This window comes from Eptatretus burgeri, chromosome 3 (genome assembly GCF_056783735.1).
Source record: "Eptatretus burgeri isolate ZD-2024b chromosome 3, Ebu_testis_v1, whole genome shotgun sequence".
Classification (NCBI taxonomy): Eukaryota; Metazoa; Chordata; class Myxini; order Myxiniformes; family Myxinidae; genus Eptatretus; species Eptatretus burgeri.
Window position 1 is genome coordinate 85,099,917 of NC_140963.1, and position 22,753 is coordinate 85,122,669.

General features: G+C 39.6%; 1 protein-coding gene across 3 annotated transcripts in view; it reads left to right on the forward strand.

The window, feature by feature from the left end:
• The window catches only part of LOC147030347 (uncharacterized), a 162,587-nt gene that overhangs the window by 34,076 nt on the left and 105,758 nt on the right, over positions 1 to 22,753 (forward strand). For 2 of the 3 annotated variants that reach the window (XM_085874291.1, XM_085874293.1), the window contains exons 2-3: positions 3,220 to 3,416; positions 14,748 to 15,376. In XM_085874291.1, coding sequence (XP_085730417.1) covers positions 3,266 to 3,416; positions 14,748 to 15,376 — 780 coding nt within the window. In that variant the 5' untranslated portion in view covers positions 3,220 to 3,265. Of the gene's footprint in view, positions 1 to 1,628; positions 3,417 to 14,747; positions 15,377 to 22,753 lie in introns of those variants that run through there. The other variant, XM_085874292.1, reaches the window with a different exon arrangement.

Genomic DNA, 22,753 nt, shown 5'->3' on the forward strand with positions numbered 1-22,753 from the left:
AGCCTTCTCCCAATCATCAGCAAGGTTATGGAATCCATCATTGCTTCAGACATGAAATCCTTCCTCTTCTCCAATGGCTTGATTTCCAATCATCAATTTGGTTTCAGACCAGGTCACTCTACCCTGGATATGCTGCTACTGCTCTCCCATCAATGGATGGAGGTCCTCAATGCCAGACAGGAAATCCGAGCCGTATCCCTGGACATATCACGTGCTTTTGACACAGTCTGGCACCCTGCCCTACTCACCAAACTCTCTTCCCATGGTATTCAAGGCCATCTCCACTCATGGCTCGCAGACTTCCTCTCCTGTCGCAGTCAACGTGTGGCCCTAAATGGAGTTCTTTCATCCCCTCTTCCTGTGCAGGCTGGAGTTCCTCAAGGTAGCGTTCTGGGCCCTGTTCTTTTTCTGGTTTTCATCAATGATCTCTCGGACTCTCTGGAAAATCCTCTATTTCTCTTTGCCGATGACTCCACCCTCTGCCGTACCATCTGTCATCCCTCAGACCGGCAAGCAGCAGCTTCTTCGCTCACTGCAGATCTGGATAAAATCACAAACTGGTCCAACACGTGGAACATGTCTTTCAATCCACACAAATCTCACACTCTCACTATGTCTCTTCGAAAGGACCGTTTACAAAACCCCCCATCCACTTTCTCAACAATCCTCTGGAAGAAGTCTTTTCTTTCAAGCTTCTGGGTCTCACTATCTGCCATGACCTTTCCTGGGAAAGTCACATTTCCAACCTCGCCTCAAAAGCCAGTCGCCGACTGGGAATCCTCCGTCGTGCAAAGTCCTTCCTCGGCCCTCTTGAGCTCCTGACTACTTACAAAGCTTTTGTCCGTAGCCTGATGGAGTACTGCTCTCCCCTCTGGGCTGGTGCTCCTGCCTCCCACCTTTCTCGACTTCACGCTGTCGAAACCAGGGCTTTTAAGATCATTGGCATCTCCCGCAATGAAGCTGAGTCTTTGGGCCTCTCACTCAATCACCGCAGGTTGGTCGGTGGTCTTTCTGTCTTCTACCGACTCCTCTCCAGCCTTGCCCCCCTGCTCTCTCTGCGATTTGTCCCAACCACATTTCCACAGGGCGCTCAAGGTCCGCCAACAACCCCTTCTGGTAACACTCCCAAAATCACGAATCACTGCTCATCTTCACTCTTTCCTTCCTCTTTTTTCCCGCCTTTGGAATAAACTTCCTCACTCTATTCTTTCCCATTCTTCCCTCCAGGCTTTCAAAACAGCTGTTCACCACCACCTCTTATCTTCCCCCATCCAAATCCTCGATCTTTTCTACCCCGATAATCCACCCAAGCCCACTTCCTTCAATTCTCCTGCTTTCCTTCCTGAAAGTCCCTGTAATGTCCATCTTCTCCTCGCCATGTTCCCCGTCCCATCCCCATCCCTCTCCCTTCCACAGTTCACCTGTGTCTGTTCCCCAATGTTTTGTCCCTTCCACTCCCACCCCTCTTGTCTCATGCCTCCTTGCTGTGAGTTGTGTGTTAGCTCTCATACGAGCCTCGACCAAGGTATACAAAAAAAAAAAAAAAAAAAAAAAAAAGTGATGAAACCGGTCTGGTAGCTGAGGGGGTGTGTAGCATTGGGATTCTCGTGTGTGTACTATATGGAAACATCTTTATAGTTGTTGAGGAATTCTGGGAAGGGTTCGAAACAGCATAGTGCTTACCTTGTGTAGGTCTGCTTGGGTTGTTTTATGCAGCTTCTTCGGCTTGAGGAGTGTGGGAAGGGGTTAATGATATATATGTACACATTATTGTCGATGAGGTAAAGGGAGAGCTAAATTAGGGATTTTGGCAGTGTGGGAATAAAGGGAACTCGAATAGCACTCAGTAGAGTACATATCTCAGCCAGGCTGAACAGTTTATGTTTTGTGTCCCACTGATGGGCCGGATCTGCATTCTTAACCCAAATCGAATCGGCTTGTTCTTGTTATATACCTAAATCATCCACCAAGTTTTATAACCTGTTCACAACTTTTTGAAATCTGTTATATATCGTTGTTTGCCCCATCTCTCAGTGGTGAAGAATCACTCGAACAATTAAGAAAACTCTCGTATCTGAATCCGGATTCAGATCTTCACCAAAATCGAATCAATTTGTCCATGTCGCACACCCAACCTGTCCACCGAGTTTCATCCTATCCGTCCACAACCTTTTGAGATATCATGCACAAGGACGGAGAAACAAACAAACAAGCAAGAAAGATGTTGTGCACAGCACGATACTAGTGAAATCCAAATAAACATTAGCTGCCATGGAAACATCAATATGGTAATTTGAAAAAAATTGACCTAACAAGAAGTGTTTTACATGATGGTATGTTGTGCATAACAAATTTGGTTGATACATTTTCAAATTGCTGCCAAATAGCTGTTTTACATGTTTTGGATGCCATTGACCTTGACCTTTGGCTAATTTTGAGCAGATATTATACATTCATACAACACATGCATACATATAAGCTGTGTAAGTTTGAATTTGATATTTTGAAAAATTCTAGAGGATTGGCAATAACAAAATCACAAAAAAAAATCCCATTTGATTGTAATGGGGTGGAATTGTCGTCATGGACACCGTTTTATCTTTGCCATGCGGGACTTTATATTCCACGTGGGATTTTCCCGATTTCATGAACTAAAATTAGCAGAAGCCGAAAAAAAAATATATATATATATATAATTAATTAATTCTATTTTGTGCCTTGTTAGCTTGGTACTGAGGTTGTTTACCAATTGGGGGGCCTTTTGATTATGACTGGTGAACTTCAAGTGTTATTGTGGAAGGTCCTCAGACAAAAGGTATAACGGGGTCTATAGAGACTGAGGGGTCTCAAGGTCCTGAAGGATCTTTGGGGTCTTAAAGGGTCTTGGGCTTCAAAAAGGTCGAAAAAGTGGTAGGGTTCTTAAGGGTCCAATGTGTCCTCAAGTCCTTGATGTGCACATGCTACGTGTATAAACCCACGAGCGTTCGATAACCCTATCAACAATGAAATAATGAATTGGTTCAGGATGATGGCAGCTGAGTCTGCATTTTCATTATGGGAACCAGCGTGTAGTGGCTCACTCATGCCATGAAAGCAAAGCGGGCGCAGATACCCATCGGATAGCTCTCGAAACGTCGCACAGGTGCAAACGACGCACAAATGACATGCAAACATTGTTGTTGTACATTTATGGTGAGTGTGCTTTGTTTTGTGTTCAAGTGTGAACCAGCTACTCAGCTTACTGAGCCCTCGGGTGCACAGCCACATGTTCCTGGAGCTCGGCCTCGTCCCCGGCATCGGGGAGCGAGTTCCTCCAAGATTCTTCGTCGCACCATCTCGTGCACATGGGATTGACCTGCAGCTCATTGTGGACTCTCAGGAGCGCAGGGAAGAGGACGAGAACCCTACGCTGGCCCGTATGTATGATTCCGTCTGTGATGTTTTGTGGAGACACTTCTCTGGATCAAAACAATACATGATTTGAATATCTAATACGTTTCAGAAAAATCTAAGTAATGAGCTGCAGGCAAACTCCAAATATACTTGATGTTTTGATAGATGGCATGTTTGCAAATACCAGGAAGGATGATGGCATTTCAAAGGCACGAACTAGAGTTTTGAAGACTGCTTCGTTTACCTTTGGTATTTGTTGAAGAGTGTAATGGAATGAAGTGACAAATGAGTGATGAGGAATGTGCTCTTTTGCTATTTCTGTTGTTGGTGTTGAGAAATGTCATTCAAGGTGCCCCTCCTCCCCCCACCACCTCCCCCCCCCCAAACACGTTGACATGACATTCCTGACGATTCATGAGTCTCTTTCTTCATTCCGTGGAAGGAATGAAATCTTTTTCTGCGTATTGTGAATAACTTTCGAATTCCTTTCAAAAAATATTTAACAAAATCACTGATAAAGGTGGGATTCTAACCCATGTGCGCAGAACACAATGGTCCATCACCTTAACCACTCGGCCACCTCGTCTTTCACAAATGATTTGCTCCTTAATTATTTATTGGTTTTATCAAAACACAGGAGTTAGAGAACAAACACCCATGGACATTCAGCATGATCTGTTACAAGGGAAGGGAAGAATTGTGGGACTTGCATCACAATTCGAGCAGACGAGGTGGGACATGTCGATTCTGCACACTCTTACCAGCTGGACATGTTATTACTCACAATCCAACAGTTATATGTTGTTTATACTCACTCGCAGTCCAATAGTCACATGTTGTTTATACTCACTCACAATCCAATAGTAACATGTTTATACTCACTCACAATCTGATAGTAACATGTTGTTTATACTCACTCGCAATCCAATAGTAACATGTTGTTAATACTCACTCACAATCCAATAGTCACATGTTGTTTATACTCACTCGCAATCCAATAGTAACATGTTTATACTCACTCACAATCCAATAGTAACATGTTTATACTCACTCACAATCTGATAGTAACATGTTGTTTATACTCACTCGCAATCCAATAGTAACATGTTGTTTATACTCGCACAATAAAATAGTAACACGTTGTTCATACTCACTCACTATGCAATAGTAACATCATATTAGACCGGGAGCCCGGGGCCCTGAGCTCAAACGAACGAGGTACTAATATCTGAGCACAGGGGCATGAATGGAGTATCAAAAGACATATAAAAAGTTATTTTTGCCGGGTACCACCCTCTGCGTAAGGACCCTGGTGACCCTCCAATAGGGTCCTTAAAATTGGCTCGATCAAACATTGGAAGTTCCAGTTGGTATCACTTCCATATGATGCATATGACCAACTTTACAACAAAACCACATGTTACAGACATGCCTACTACTGCAAAAGCCCCCCCCAGAAGCCCCAACAAGGGCCCCCCAAAAAGGGGCTAACTTAAACATTGGAGGTACTAGATAAAACCAAGTTTAAATTCATATCCACATCCCACAGAGTGTAAAATGTCCATTACCAGACAAATTGTCTGCTGCATTGGCCCTTCCAGAACCCCCAAAAGTGAGCTCTAAAAAGGGCGAAACATTACAGAAGACCAAAAATACACAATTGGCATAATTTTGCACATTATGCTGGCACAACATTACCATAGGAAACATTTATGTTTAGCAACTTAACAAAATAACGACAAAATACTAATAAGCCGACTGGTATCACACTATGAACCAGTAAACCCGGAAAAACTACAGGCTCATATTGTACTGAAATACTCGGAAATAGACGAAGACATAAATAGTTCTAATGTTTCCGAACTTCTCCGAACGTCTCCGAACTCGGAAATCTTTGGAAGTAATAACAGTTCTAATGTTCCCTGACCTCTCCTAATATAACATCTCCAAACTCAGAAAAGAGTGTTCGGAGAAGTTAGGAAGCATTTTATTGATAACTATTTATGTCTTCTTATATTTCCGAGTATTTCAGTACAATATGAGCCTGTAGTTTTTCCGAGTTTACTGGTTCATAGTGTGATACCAGTCGGCTTATTAGTATTTTGTAGTTATTTTGTTAAATTGCAAAACATAAATGTTTCCTATGGTAATGTTGTGCCAGCATAATGTGCAAAATTATGCCAATTGTGTATTTTTGGTCTACTGTAATGTTTCGCCCTTTTTAGAGCTCACTTTTGGGGGTTCTGGAAGGGCCAATGCAGCAGACAATTTGTCTGGTAATGGACATTTTACACTCTGTGGGATGTGGATATGAATTTAAACCTGGTTTTATCTAGTACCTCCAATGTTTAAGTTAGCCCCTTTTTGGGGGGCCCTTGTTGGGGCTTCCGGGGGGGGCTTTTGCAGTAGTAGGCATGTCTGTAACATGTGGTTTTGTTGTAAGGTTGGTCATATGCATCATATGGATGTGATACCAACTGGAACTTCCAATGTTTGATCGAGCCAATTTTAAGGACCCCATTGGAGGGTCACCAGGGTCCTTACGCAGAGGGTGGTACCCGGCAAAAATAACTTTTTATATGTCTTTTGAATCCTCCATTCATGCCCCTGTGCTCAGATATTAGTACCTCATTCGTTTGAGCTCGGGGCCCCGGGCTCCCGGTCTATATTGTTTATACTCTCTCACAATCCAATAGCAACATGTTGTTTATACTCACTCACAATCCAATAGTCACATGTTGTTTATACTCATTCACAATCCAATAGTAACATGTTGTTTATACTCACTCACAATCCAATAGTAACATGTTGTTTATACTCACTCACAATCCAATAGTAACATGTTGTTTATACTCACTCACAATCCAATAGTCACATGTTGTTTATACTCATTCACAATCCAATAGTAACATGTTTATCCTCACAATCCAATAGTAACATGTTATTTATACTCACTCACAATCCAACAGTAACATGTTGTTTATACTCTCTCACAATCCAATAGTAACATGTTGTTTATACTCTCTCACAATCCAATAGTAACATGTTGTTTATACTCACTCACAATCCAATAGTCACATGTTGTTTATACTCATTCACAATCCAATAGTAACATGTTTATCCTCACAATCCAATAGTAACATGTTATTTATACTCACTCACAATCCAACAGTAACATGTTGTTTATACTCACTCACAATCCAATAGTAACATGTTGTTTATACTCACTCACAATCCAATCGTAACATGTTGTTTATACTCACAATCCAATTGTAACATGTTGTTTATACTCACAATCCAATTGTAACATGTTGTTTATACTCACAATCCAATAGTAACATGTTGTTTATACTCGCTCACAATCCAATAGTAACATGTTTCCACTTATTCACAATCCAATAGTAACATGTTGTTTCTCCTCATTCACAATCCAGTAGTAACATGTTGTTTATACTCACAATCCAATAGTAACATGTTGTTTATACTCACTCACAATCCAATTGTAACATGTTGTTTATACTCACTCACAATCCAATTGTAACATGTTGTTTATACTCGCTCACAATCCAATTGTAACATGTTGTTTATACTCACTCACAATCCAATTGTAACATGTTGTTTATACTCGCTCACAATCCAATAGTAACATGTTGTTTATACTCGCTCACAATCCAATAGTAACATGTTATTTATACTCATTCACAATCCAATAGTAACATGTTGTTTATACTCGCTCACAATCCAATCGTAACATGTTGTTTATAATCACTCACAATCCAATAGTAACATGTTGGTTATACTCATTCACAATCCAATAGTAACATGTTGTTTATACTCATTCACAATCCAATAGTAACATGTTGTTTATACTCACTCACAATCAAATAGTAACATGTTGTTTATACTCACTCACAATCCAATAGTAACATGTTGTTTATACTCATTCACAATCCAATAGTAACATGTTGTTTATACTCATTCACAATCCAATAGTAACATGTTGTTTATACTCACTCACAATCAAATTGTAACATGTTGTTTATACTCGCTCACAATCCAATCGTAACATGTTGTTTATACTCACTCACAATCCAATAGTAACATGTTGTTTATACTCGCTCACAATCCAATAGTAACATGTTGTTTATACTCACAATCCAATTGTAACATGTTGTTTATACTCACTCACAATCCAATCGTAACATGTTGTTTATACTCGCTCACAATCCAATAGTAACATGTTGTTTATACTCGCTCACAATCCAATCGTAACATGTTGTTTATACTCACTCACAATCAAATAGTAACATGTTGTTTATACTCACTCACAATCAAATAGTAACATGTTGTTTATACTCACTCACAATCAAATAGTAACATGTTGTTTGTACTCGCTCACAATCCAATAGTAACATGTTGTTTATACTCGCTCACAATCCAATAGTAACATGTTGTTTATACTCACTCACAATCCAATAGTAACATGTTGTTTATACTCGCTCACAATCCAATAGTAACATGTTGTTTATACTCACTCACAATCCAATAGTAACATGTTGTTTATACTCGCTCACAATCCAATAGTAACATGTTGTTTATACTCGCTCACAATCCAATCGTAACATGTTGTTTATACTCGCTCACAATCCAATAGTAACATGTTGTTTATACTCACTCACAATCCAATAGTAACATGTTGTTTATACTCATTCACAATCCAATAGTAACATGTTGTTTATACTCACTCACAATCAAATAGTAACATGTTGTTTATACTCATTCACAATCCAATAGTAACATGTTGTTTATACTCACTCACAATCCAATAGTAACATGTTGTTTATACTCACTCACAATCCAATAGTAACATGTTGTTTATACTCATTCACAATCCAATAGTAACATGTTGTTTATACTCACTCACAATCAAATAGTAACATGTTGTTTATACTCGCTCACAATCCAATAGTAACATGTTGTTTATACTCACTCACAATCCAATAGTAACATGTTGTTTATACTCGCTCACAATCCAATAGTAACATGTTGTTTATACTCACTCACAATCCAATAGTAACATGTTGTTTATACTCACTCACAATCCAATCGTAACATGTTGTTTATACTCACTCACAATCCAATCGTAACATGTTGTTTATACTCATTCACAATCCAATGGTAACATGTTGTTTATACTCGCTCACAATCCAATCGTAACATGTTGTTTATACTCACTCACAATCCAATTGTAACATGTTGTTTATACTCTCTCACAATCCAATAGTAACATGTTGTTTATACTCATTCACAATCCAATAGTAACATGTTGTTTATACTCACTCACAATCCAATCGTAACATGTTGTTTATACTCACTCACAATCCAATAGTAACATGTTGTTTATACTCACTCACAATCCAATAGTAACATGTTGTTTATACTCACTCACAATCCAATAGTAACATGTTGTTTATACTCGCTCACAATCCAATAGTAACATGTTGTTTATACTCACTCACAATCCAATAGTAACATGTTGTTTACTACTCTCACAATCCAATAGTAACATGTTGTTTATACTCACTCACAATCCAATAGTAACATGTTGTTTATACTCACTCACAATCCAAATCGTAACATGTTGTTTATACTCACTCACAATCAAATAGTAACATGTTGTTTATACTCACTCACAATCCAAATAGTAACATGTTGTTTATACTCACTCACAATCAAATAGTAACATGTTGTTTATACTCACTCACAATCCAATAGTAACATGTTGTTTATACTCGCTCACAATCCAATAGTAACATGTTGTTTATACTCGCTCACAATCCAATCGTAACATGTTGTTTATACTCACTCACAATCCAATAGTAACATGTTGTTTATACTACTCACAATCCAATAGTAACATAGTAACATGTTGATATCCAATAGTAACACTCACAATCCAATAGTAACATGTTGTTTATACTCACAATCCAATAGTAACATGTTGTTTATACAATAGTAACATGTTGTTTATACTCGCTCACAATCCAATAGTAACATGTTGTTTATACTCATTCACAATCCAATAGTAACATGTTGTTTATACTCGCTCACAATCCAATAGTAACATGTTGTTTATACTCACTCACAATCCAATAGTAACATGTTGTTTATACTCATTCACAATCCAATCGTAACATGTTGTTTATACTCGCTCACAATCCAATAGTAACATGTTGTTTATACTCACTCACAATCCAATAGTAACATGTTGTTTATACTCATTCACAATCCAATAGTAACATGTTGTTTATACTCACTCACAATCAAATAGTAACATGTTGTTTATACTCACTCACAATCCAATAGTAACATGTTGTTTATACTCATTCACAATCCAATAGTAACATGTTGTTTATACTCACTCACAATCCAATAGTAACATGTTGTTTATACTCACTCACAATCCAATAGTAACATGTTGTTTATACTCACTCACAATCCAATAGTAACATGTTGTTTATACTCACTCACAATCCAATAGTAACATGTTGTTTATACTCGCTCACAATCCAATAGTAACATGTTGTTTATACTCGCTCACAATCCAATAGTAACATGTTGTTTATACTCGCTCACAATCCAATAGTAACATGTTGTTTATACTCGCTCACAATCCAATAGTAACATGTTGTTTATACTCACAATCCAATAGTAACATGTTGTTTATACTCGCTCACAATCCAATAGTAACATGTTGTTTATACTCGCTCACAATCCAATAGTAACATGTTGTTTATACTCACTCACAATCCAATAGTAACATGTTGTTTATACTCGCTCACAATCCAATAGTAACATGTTGTTTATACTCACTCACAATCCAATAGTAACATGTTGTTTATACTCACTCACAATCCAATAGTAACATGTTGTTTATACTCGCTCACAATCCAATAGTAACATGTTGTTTATACTCGCTCACAATCCAATAGTAACATGTTGTTTATACTCACTCACAATCCAATAGTAACATGTTGTTTATACTCACTCACAATCCAATAGTAACATGTTGTTTATACTCACTCACAATCCAATAGTAACATGTTGTTTATACTCACTCACAATCCAATAGTAACATGTTGTTTATACTCACTCACAATCCAATAGTAACATGTTGTTTATACTCACTCACAATCCAATAGTAACATGTTGTTTATACTCACTCACAATCCAATAGTAACATGTTGTTTATACTCACTCACAATCCAATAGTAACATGTTGTTTATACTCACTCACAATCCAATAGTAACATGTTGTTTATACTCGCTCACAATCCAATAGTAACATGTTGTTTATACTCGCTCACAATCCAATAGTAACATGTTGTTTATACTCGCTCACAATCCAATAGTAACATGTTGTTTATACTCACTCACAATCCAATAGTAACATGTTGTTTATACTCACTCACAATCCAATAGTAACATGTTGTTTATACTCACTCACAATCCAATAGTAACATGTTGTTTATACTCGCTCACAATCCAATAGTAACATGTTGTTTATACTCGCTCACAATCCAATAGTAACATGTTGTTTATACTCACTCACAATCCAATAGTAACATGTTGTTTATACTCATTCACAATCCAATAGTAACATGTTGTTTATACTCACTCACAATCAAATAGTAACATGTTGTTTATACTCATTCACAATCCAATAGTAACATGTTGTTTATACTCACTCACAATCCAATAGTAACATGTTGTTTATACTCACTCACAATCCAATAGTAACATGTTGTTTATACTCATTCACAATCCAATAGTAACATGTTGTTTATACTCACTCACAATCAAATAGTAACATGTTGTTTATACTCGCTCACAATCCAATAGTAACATGTTGTTTATACTCACTCACAATCCAATAGTAACATGTTGTTTATACTCGCTCACAATCCAATAGTAACATGTTGTTTATACTCACTCACAATCCAATAGTAACATGTTGTTTATACTCACTCACAATCCAATCGTAACATGTTGTTTATACTCACTCACAATCCAATCGTAACATGTTGTTTATACTCATTCACAATCCAATGGTAACATGTTGTTTATACTCGCTCACAATCCAATCGTAACATGTTGTTTATACTCACAATCCAATTGTAACATGTTGTTTATACTCTCTCACAATCCAATAGTAACATGTTGTTTATACTCATTCACAATCCAATAGTAACATGTTGTTTATACTCACTCACAATCCAATCGTAACATGTTGTTTATACTCGCTCACAATCCAATAGTAACATGTTGTTTATACTCGCTCACAATCCAATAGTAACATGTTGTTTATACTCGCTCACAATCAAATAGTAACATGTTGTTTATACTCGCTCACAATCCAATAGTAACATGTTGTTTATACTCGCTCACAATCCAATAGTAACATGTTGTTTATACTCACTCACAATCCAATTGTAACATGTTGTTTATACTCGCTCACAATCCAATCGTAACATGTTGTTTATACTCGCTCACAATCCAATAGTAACATGTTGTTTATACTCACTCACAATCCAATAGTAACATGTTGTTTATACTCATTCACAATCCAATAGTAACATGTTGTTTATACTCACTCACAATCAAATAGTAACATGTTGTTTATACTCACTCACAATCCAATAGTAACATGTTGTTTATACTCATTCACAATCCAATAGTAACATGTTGTTTATACTCACTCACAATCCAATAGTAACATGTTGTTTATACTCACTCACAATCCAATAGTAACATGTTGTTTATACTCACTCACAATCCAATAGTAACATGTTGTTTATACTCTCTCACAATCCAATAGTAACATGTTGTTTATACTCTCTCACAATCCAATAGTAACATGTTGTTTATACTCTCTCACAATCCAATAGTAACATGTTGTTTATACTCGCTCACAATCCAATAGTAACATGTTTATACTCGCTCACAATCCAATAGTAACATGTTTATACTCGCTCACAATCAAATAGTAACATGTTGTTTATACTCATTCACAATCCAATTGTAACATGTTGTTTATACTCGCTCACAATCCAATAGTAACATGTTGTTTATACTCATTCACAATCCAATTGCAACATGTTGTTTATACTCACTCACAATCCAATAGTAACATGTTGTTTATACTCGCTCACAATCCAATTGTAACATGTTGTTTATACTTGCTCACAATCCAATAGTAACATGTTGGTTATACTCATTCACAATCCAATTGCAACATGTTGTTTATACTCGCTCACAATCCAATAGTAACATGTTGTTTATACTCGCTCACAATCCAATAGTAACATGTTGGTTATACTCGCTCACAATCCAATAGTAACATGTTGTTTATACTCGCTCACAATCAAATAGTAACATGTTGTTTATACTCACTCACAATCCAATAGTAACATGTTGTTTATACTCGCTCACAATCCAATAGTAACATGTTGTTTATACTCACTCACAATCCAATAGTAACATGTTGTTTATACTCACTCACAATCCAATAGTAACATGTTGGTTATACTCGCTCACAATCCAATAGTAACATGTTGGTTATACTCGCTCACAATCCAATAGTAACATGTTGTTTATACTCATTCACAATCCAATTGTAACATGTTGTTTATACTCATTCACAATCCAATAGTAACATGTTGTTTATACTCATTCACAATCCAAGAGTAACATGTTGTTTATACTCGCTCACAATCCAATATTAACATGTTGTTTATACTCGCTCACAATCCAATATTAACATGTTGTTTATACTCGCTCACAATCCAATAGTAACATGTTGTTTATACTCACTCACAATCCAATAGTAACATGTTGGTTATACTCGCTCACAATCCAATAGTAACATGTTGGTTATACTCGCTCACAATCCAATAGTAACATGTTGTTTATACTCATTCACAATCCAATTGTAACATGTTGTTTATACTCATTCACAATCCAATAGTAACATGTTGTTTATACTCATTCACAATCCAAGAGTAACATGTTTATACTCGCTCACAATCCAATATTAACATGTTGTTTATACTCGCTCACAATCCAATAGTAACATGTTGTTTATACTCACTCACAATCCAATAGTAACATGTTGGTTATACTCGCTCACAATCCAATAGTAACATGTTGGTTATACTCGCTCACAATCCAATAGTAACATGTTGTTTATACTCATTCACAATCCAATTGTAACATGTTGTTTATACTCATTCACAATCCAATAGTAACATGTTGTTTATACTCACTCACAATCCAATATTAACATGTTGTTTATACTCACTCACAATCCAATAGTAACATGTTGTTTATACTCGCTCACAATCCAATAGTAACATGTTGTTTGTACTCACTCACAATCCAATAGTAACATGTTGGTTATACTCGCTCACAATCCAATAGTAACATGTTGTTTATACTCATTCACAATCCAATTGTAACATGTTGTTTATACTCATTCACAATCCAATAGTAACATGTTGTTTATACTCACTCACAATCCAATATTAACATGTTGTTTATACTCACTCACAATCCAATAGTAACATGTTGTTTATACTCGCTCACAATCCAATAGTAACATGTTGTTTGTACTCACTCACAATCCAATAGTAACATGTTGTTTATACTCGCTCACAATCCAATTGTAACATGTTTATACTCACTCACAATCCAATAGTAACATGTTGTTTATACTCGCTCACAATCCTATAGTTACATGTTGTTTATACTCACTCACAATCCAATATTAACATGTTGTTTATACTCACTCACAATCCAATAGTAACATGTTGTTTATACTCACTCACAATCCAATAGTTACATGTTGTTTATACTCACAATCCAATCGTAGCATGTTGTTTATACTCACAATCCAATTGTAACGTTGTTTATACTCACTCACAATCCAATCGTAATATGTGGGAATATCTCCTGATTGTCACCTTCCTGGAAGATGGAATCCAAATCTTTTATCCTGCTTCCTTCTGCTGTATTTTAATGGGCATCCCGTCCAGTGTTCTCACTAATATGTCATCACTTTATCTGCGGTTGGACAGAAAACAAGGTTATTTAAGAAATGTCCGATTTTGAAAGTGTGTACTTCCTTTACTGTGCTATTTTTCATTGTTTTGTTTAATTTATTTCACCCTTGTTATGTTAACTTAATTTCTTCACCTCCCACCCCCCCCCCCCCCTTCCCATGACCTCCCCACACCAACATTCTCTTTCTCCTCACTCTCTGCTTCCCAAAATCATGTCTATCCCATGGAGAGCAGGTCGTTTCCATCACAGCCCGAGCCAAAGACCATCCAAACTCCCCAGTGATCCTCCCACCCTCCCATTCGTCTGTGAGCCTCAACTATGGCCCCTTCCGACTGACATCAGAGACAGTGGTGGTTTTGACTCTGCAGGACTACACTCTGCCGTCCACAGACCACCGCCAGCATTCTGTTTGGGGAATATCCAGCAAATCATTTATTCCAGGAATGCTCATCATGCAGAAGCTGGCAAGCAGGATGAGCATTTGACAGGTCCAGGCATGAACACGCCAAATGAAACCAGGTCTCAGAAGAAGGTGGTTGGGAAAGCGAAGGAGAACGCAACAGAACATGCTGGCGTGGCAGAAAAACCAGCCATGTCAGAGTACGTGGAAACTTTAAAAGATCGAGGACCTGCGCCTGAGGCCGTGGAGACACGTAATCCTGGGTCTGAGGAACAGGCTAGGTTCATGCCTTATAAACATTCCGATGGCGACACGGACATGAATGTCACGGGACGCCCTGAACATCACTCGAGCACTCTTTTCGAGTCTGCGTCTGGCACGAAAGCAAACGCTGCTCCGACGGCCTCATCACCACCTGCCCACGTACCTTGCGTCCCACCTGAGTGCAACAACAGTAAGGAGGTAAGTCTGTGTCCGTTCCGTGCACTCGATACCGTAAAGGTGTCGTGGGAAAACTCCATATACATCAGCTTTCGATGTGTGACAGCCCAAGATGCAAATTTACCTGTACACCATTACCTGGTCCAGCGTCGCAGAAGACGTTATTGTGTACTTGTTACACACTCTATGGAGAATATAAATCGAATAATCTGTTTAGCCAAACGAATCACATTCTGCACAGTGTCCTTTCTCATTACAGAACTTGTGCAAACCGGTTAAACCTCCTGTTGCTGCCATGTACTGTACCGTCTTCCTTACCATTTGGGTCCTAAACGATGTTCGTCTCCACTTGCACACTTCATGATATTAATTGTTGTTGAAGAATCCTTGTGATGTTTTGGAACGGGATGTGAGTGTGAGGGTGAGTGCGTTTCATCTTGCAGAGGTTGGTGGTACGTTTAGCTCAATTAACCAAATGTTCATAATCTGGACGACTACCGCAGATTACCAAGATAATTGGGAGACAACTGTTTGGAATTCCACCAAAGCACCGGCACACAGTGGCCCGTCGTTTTCGAAGTGCATCATTGGATCTTTGATGCTCATAATGAACAAGTGCCGGCAGATGGGACTACCATTTGAACAACTCCAGCCTCGGAAGAATTGGCGTGTTCTGCGAAGCAATAACATGCAATGGGATGACATTTCGTTGTCTGATCCCAATCCATCAGGAATCAAATCGAGACGACGTAGCTCAAAGGCCACAGGGCCATCTCGCCATCCAAATTTGTAGGTTCAAAAACATTATACTGTGGGATTGGCAAGAACTCCGAGATGTCTGATTCCACGTTTTGATTCCCCCATGAGTCGAATCCTGTAATGTGCCATTCTGGTGCAGTGGATGCAGGGGCTGCATTATGGAGCACGCTGCTATGCATTCTTGCAAGATACAATTTAAGCTGGTTGTCTTATCTGCATTTCGGTGTGGACTTTGGGCTGGTACAATGACCAAAGTGGGACAATACTTCATGAAAAATGAAAAGTGTTCATCCTCTTATACAATCCTTACAAAGGGGTGAATAATCGATTGCAGTCTAATGAACCAGTGATGGAGATTATAACAAGTATCGCCAGTTAAAAAGGAGCCATTAAATGCCCTCATGATGCTTTCTAAACTTGTGAGTAGAAACACCCTCCCCCTGAGCAAAACAGAATTCGCCACGTGTTCGATTGTTCACCCACGAACAGGCAACGTGAGCTGGGATTAGACCGTCGTGAGACGGGTTAGTTTTACCCGAAATGATGCTTTTGTCGCCTGGACAACGACCCCCCTCAGTACGAGAGGAACCGCAGGGTTCAGACACCTGGCACACACGTCTGGCTGAGCATGCATTGGGGTGGGGGGGGAAGTGGGGGGGAGAGTGGTGAGGGGGAGAGTGGTGGGGGGAGAGAGTGGGGGGTCATGTATTACATTTGTATTCAAAGTCCTTTTCACCTTCATTATAACTTGCATAACCCGTGCTCTGCATGACATGTTGGGGTGGGTGTGTTTGAGAAAGGAACTGACGCAGAGTATCAGTAGTAATTTTACTTTTATGCAGTAAGTGGAATATGATTTCACTGTTTCAGAACCATTTTATTTACTTTTTTTTGTACCATGCACCTCATTATCTTTGAGATAATGTAAGCCGAATATCACGTTACTCGAGCGCAGAACAAAGTCGAAGATAGCGCGACACGAAACCACAAACTCGGAAATAATATACAAGATATATTTTCACACTCGCTGAGCTTACGATGTTTTCGACTCGGCCAGGATGTTATCCTCATTATTATTACTGGTGAGCACTCCCGCCCTCCAGGCAATGTGCTGCACACACTCTTGCAAATGCACTTTATAATTTTGTCATTTTTTTCAAAGAAATTTTATTGATCACAATCTCTCTCTCTCTCTGTGTCTGTCTCCCTGATTGTCTGTCCCTGTTTGTTTGTCTCTGTCTTCTCTCTCTCTCCCTCTCCCTCTCCCTCTCTCTCGCTCTCGCTTAGTGTGTTTCTGGTTGAAGCAAGTCCAACTTTGTTTTGTTCCCTGTCGCTTGACAAGAAACACCATGTCTTGTGCAATGGCATGTACAGCTGACTCAGTGTATTTTGCTGACTTGCTATTCCAGTCTTTCTGAGTGTGTCTTAAGGCCCAGTCACACCTTGACGTTTTAGACAGCTTATGCCGATTTTTGGAAAATTTGTCTAAAACGCTGGTACACGTCGAATACATTATGGGTAAGTTTTGATAACATTGAGAGCACGCTGAAAAACACTGCCATACGTTGTTGTACGCTGGCTTTAAACGTTGTACTTTTCCGTTGTCCTCAAATTTTCCATGCTTGAAATTTTAAGACTTATGCCAGCGTATGACTCACACGTTCCGCATAACGCTGGCCATAAGTTGTAGGCACGTTATGCGATCGTTGACACACGTTACTTGTGAGTTACTCATAAGTCGAAACACGTCGAGGTAATGGTTAGCGTACCCGAAACTTATTTCTAACCTATGAGTAACGTGTTGTACTCACGTTACGCGATCGTTGACACACATCGACACACGTTACTTGTAAGGTGCTCATGAGTCGAAACACGTCAAGGTAATGGTTCGTGTCAGTGTTCCAGACTCCCTGGTTTTTTTCTTCCTTCCTTCCTTCGGTATGATGGTAATTTTGACACTTCGATTTCTAGTGCGGTTATAATATAATATAATTAATAGGCTGGCCGCTCAACGATTTAAATCATAACTGCACTGTACACTGAACAGCGTCATACCGAAGAAAAAAAAAAACGGGAGTCTGGAACACTGATGCTAACCATTACCTTGACGTGTTTCAACTTATGAGTACCTTACAAGTAACGTGTGTCGATGTGTGTCAACGATCGCATATCGTGCGTACAACTTATCCCCATCGCATGCGGAGCGTGTGTCATACGGCAAGTACGTCATAAAATTTTCAACATGTTCAAAATTACAAGACGTACTCCACTTACTACGACGTATGATAGCGTACTTTAGCGTTCTGTTCACGCATACCAAACTTACCCATACCGTATTCGACGTGCACCAGCGTTTTAGACGCATTTTTCAGAGGTCGGCATACGCTGGCAAGATCGCCAAGGTGTGACTGTGATGTTGACACTTCCATTTCTGCGGCGGTTATGATTTGAATCGTTGTGCGGCAGCCTTTTCATAACCTACTCCACGTCATCGTCGGCGATGTGTGCAGCGCGCCATGCATAAGTTAGACTATCGTTGGGCATCGGTTGTGTAGGCCGACAACAGGTTCAGCATTCGTTGGTATAAGTTATCTATAACACAACGAAACGTTCTGTGTCCGTTACTAATACGTTATGCTTAAGACAAAGTCGTTATGAATATGTCCGAATCTTTAAAAAAAAACATCAAAGTTCAACGTCAGCCAGCGTTTTACATACATTTTAATACGTTGCCATTGCTGGCTAAAACGTCAAGGTGTGACTGGGCCTTTACCAGTGTGGGCTTGGCTTTTCCTGCTATTATTTCAGCTGGCAAAACTGCTCCATGACATCAGGAGCCTCAAGACTAGTGTTCTTTGAAGGTGTGAAGGTCTTCATCCCCATGTCACCTTCTGGACCTCTTTGCCAGTCAGCCACCTGCATGGCATGGAAGCTGGTTTTTTTCCATCAAGGCTCGAGTCATTGATATCAATGTTGTCACATGTGAAATGCATGAATCTGCTGGGTATAAAGTTTGGAGGGATCACAGCACCTGAAACCAGATCCATTGTGTGCAGGGTGCTCTCTGAAAAGGTTTATCAACTTGCAAGATGTTCTTGTAACTGATGATATGTCTGGCATTGTGAAATAATTCAACAAGTTCTTATGATCTAGTTCGCTGGTGCAGAGTCCCTGCGAGACCAAGATGCTTCGGCATCCAGTGTTTGTCACCAGTGATGTTGTACACGATATCCTGGGCAATACTGAGAATCCTGGTCTGTATTTTCACTTCGTTCTGGCTGACATCCTCAGATTATGTTTCATCTGTTTCCTATGGCCATGGGTCAGCTGGCAACAGACTGGCCAACAAACATCAATTGGAGGAACATGAACAGGCTGTCAGGAATGCAAGATATAATTTTGTCCTCGTTCACAACAAAACCTTTGCAGACAGGATCAGTGTGACCACTCCTTGGCTTTTTTCACAAGATCTTCGCTATTCGTTGTTCACCTTGGCGTCTTGGTTTTTTATAGGTTTTCTTGACGTATAGGTTTTCTTTTATCATCGCTTTTCCGAAACCTTGTGAATTCTTGGCTTTTTTCATTGGCTCACCTTGGCATTTATGAAAATGAGGAGTGCTCACACTGGACAGGATGTGCAAGGACGTCAGATCTGAGTTTCAAAGCGTACCATCTCAAAAAAGCCATCCATGGATTGATATGTCAGCATCAGCAAGGGCAATTGTTCTTCACGCAGTAATGTTGGAACCGGTACATTTACAAACTCAACTGGAACAAACAATGTTTTTCTTTCTGGTAAAGGGATGCAGTCATAGATGTCACTGATCCGTGACTTAAGTTTGATTTTGAACATACTACTTCTTCGAATGAAAGATTGGGATATTTCAACTTCTGCAATTTTTGCCAAGCCACAATATCGGTTCCACACCTCTGAAAGTTCAAGTATTTGAGTTTTCTTTGCAGTTTCGTTGAACTCATCAGCAAGCCATATCATGGCGACACCAGTTTCCTCAACAAACTTCTCTGTTTTTGATGTCTTCCTCCGAAACTTGTGGAAGCTCGAGTTATGATATTTGCCCTCAGCTGCAATGAGATCGTTTACACCTGAAAAGCGTTCATGGGTAACTGGATCATACTTTGAAGCCTCCAAAATAGCATTGCTCATGTTGAACGTTGTGACAGATTTAAATTTTTCTTTAGTATTCGTGCCTTGGCAAAAAAACATACATGTTTCCCAGTTGACAGCATGTACATTACTTTGCAGCAGTGTGGATGGTCTGCTCGAACCTGCAGCCTGGTCACTTGAACTCACCTTGCTTGATGAACTCTCGTGTGACTTGGCAAGCCGTGAAATGTGGACTTTGCTTGTACACGTTGCATAACAAGATCTATGGGAGAGGGTTTCATGATCTGGTTGTGAAGCAAACGTTGCATTGAACCTTTTTTAGCTTGGTGTTGGCTCAGTGGTTAGGGTGGCGGCTTGGGATCCTAGGGTCCTGAGTTCAAGCCCCGACAGCCGCTGAATTATTACACCAGGGGGTTGACTCAGCCTGTCATCCTTCCGAGGTCGGCGAAATGAGTACCAGTTTCAGTGTGTGTACTGGTAGAGGGGCACTGCATCAGCGACAGTCACGTTTCAAGAAATGATAGCGACCACGGCAGGGAAGCGACCATACGACCACCACCATTGAACCTTTCAATTGCACGTCCGTTCTCAGGATCTCTGAGGTGTAGTTCTCGTACGTGCTGCTGCTTGCAAGGTGGATTTACCCTTTTCATACATTTGAATAGTTTATCTTTTGTGTTTTCTTGACAGAGAACACATACAGTAGTTCCAACGTCATTGGCCTATCCTTTTTTAATGCTACATTCAGCTTCCATTATGAGGTCATATCGATGTCTGAGGTTTCAGAAATCACACACGAAAGGGGGTGTTAGCGGTGTTTCCACTGGTGTTACATTTTGGGGCTCTTTCGATCAAATTTTTGCATTATATTAACCATCATATTGCTTTGATGTGTTTTTTTTTTATTAAAAAGTTTGTTTACTTGAGTTCTTACAGTGAGACTTCTCTTACAATACCAGCTATTTCTGAAGAAACCTATGATTTTGTTTCTGTCTTCATGGTGACCATGTTTGTTTTCTGGTTGTCATGGGAAATGAAGGCTGAATTCAGCTTTCATGTTCTGGAAATGGATTCAGCACATTGTAATCCTTCAAAAAAGCTTGTTTGACAAATTGTTCTCTAAAATGCCTGTACGACAAAGAAATCTCAATATTTTCTCTCGTCTAGAACAGCTCAGTTCTGCCATCAAGCTTGGCTCTGCGACACTGGTCAATGGTATCCAGTGTCCCTTGGGAGATAAAGTTCCTCTTGGCCTGACAATGGGTTCCAAGACACCTGCCGGCAACATCAAGGATGGAAGTCTTGAAGGCACTCCATAACTCTTCATTATCCCCTGAAACACCCAGATCCCCCTCAACCTATTTGCAAACTCCTCAGATGCATTTCATCCTTGAGCTTGTTAATATCCAGCATAGGCTGTGATGGTACCATTCTCTTGGATTTGAGACACAGTTTCATCGTTGCTAAAACAAGCTCGCGATCGGTATTGAGGAACTGAGAGCCCCGGTAAATGCTGCAATGCTGGATCATCCTCCAGCGACCAATGAGCACATGGTCATTGTCCTTTGCCACACCACCAGCATTGGAATACCAAGTCCAGTGATGTGGTTGTGGGTGCTGAAATAACGAACCAGCCAACCTAAGATCATGACATCTTGCGAAGTCAAGGAACTTATTGCTATTCTGGTTCAGGGTTCCAGATCCATGAGTACCAACACATGTCTCATCACGGATAACAGCAGAGACATGTGATCATACTTTCTTCAAGTGAGGACATGCTAGGTACCCTCCCGAAGGAACCACCTCAGGTTAACTCGAGGAGACTGCCGTCTGGTGGACGACACCTCAGCACCACCCCGATGCACACCACAACAACCCGACCCAGCAGGGTTGCCCTGTGTTTTTCCCTCCTATCATCAGATAATGGGGTTTCCGAAGGCTTTGCCCCAGTCCTGTCATCTGGTGAGCTTCCCTGTGAAGGGCAGCTGCACAGGAGGTACTCCCAAGGAGTGGTTTATTCTTGGTTGTATTTGCGGTTTTTTTTGTGTATGTTGTGGAACGAAGTGTTTTGCGGTGGCCAGAGTGCAAATCCTGCCACCAACGTCTTTAAAAAAAAAAAGTAACCCAACTGAAGGAGGCCATCCGTGGACACAATTTGGCACCAGTTTCCCATAGATTTGGATTGATTTGTAAACAACTTTTCCGTGATAATTTTTACTTACGAAATTTCGTAAGTATATTGATGACTTCCGTCATCTGTTTGTGTGTTTGTTTGTAGGTACGATAACTCGAGAACGGAAGAAGCGACCTATGTCAAATTACACCACGTGATTCAGGAGCGTGATGGCTAGCGCTGATTAGATTTTGGTCAAAATCGGTCAAAGGTCAAGGTCACAGTGAGGTCAAATATTAGATTTTAAAATGGTTTGGTACAGAATCGTCGTAGAATCTTCTGGTTTGCGTCGCTACCTTCTCTCGAGAGACAGGTTTTATTAGACAAGGTCAGAGGTCAA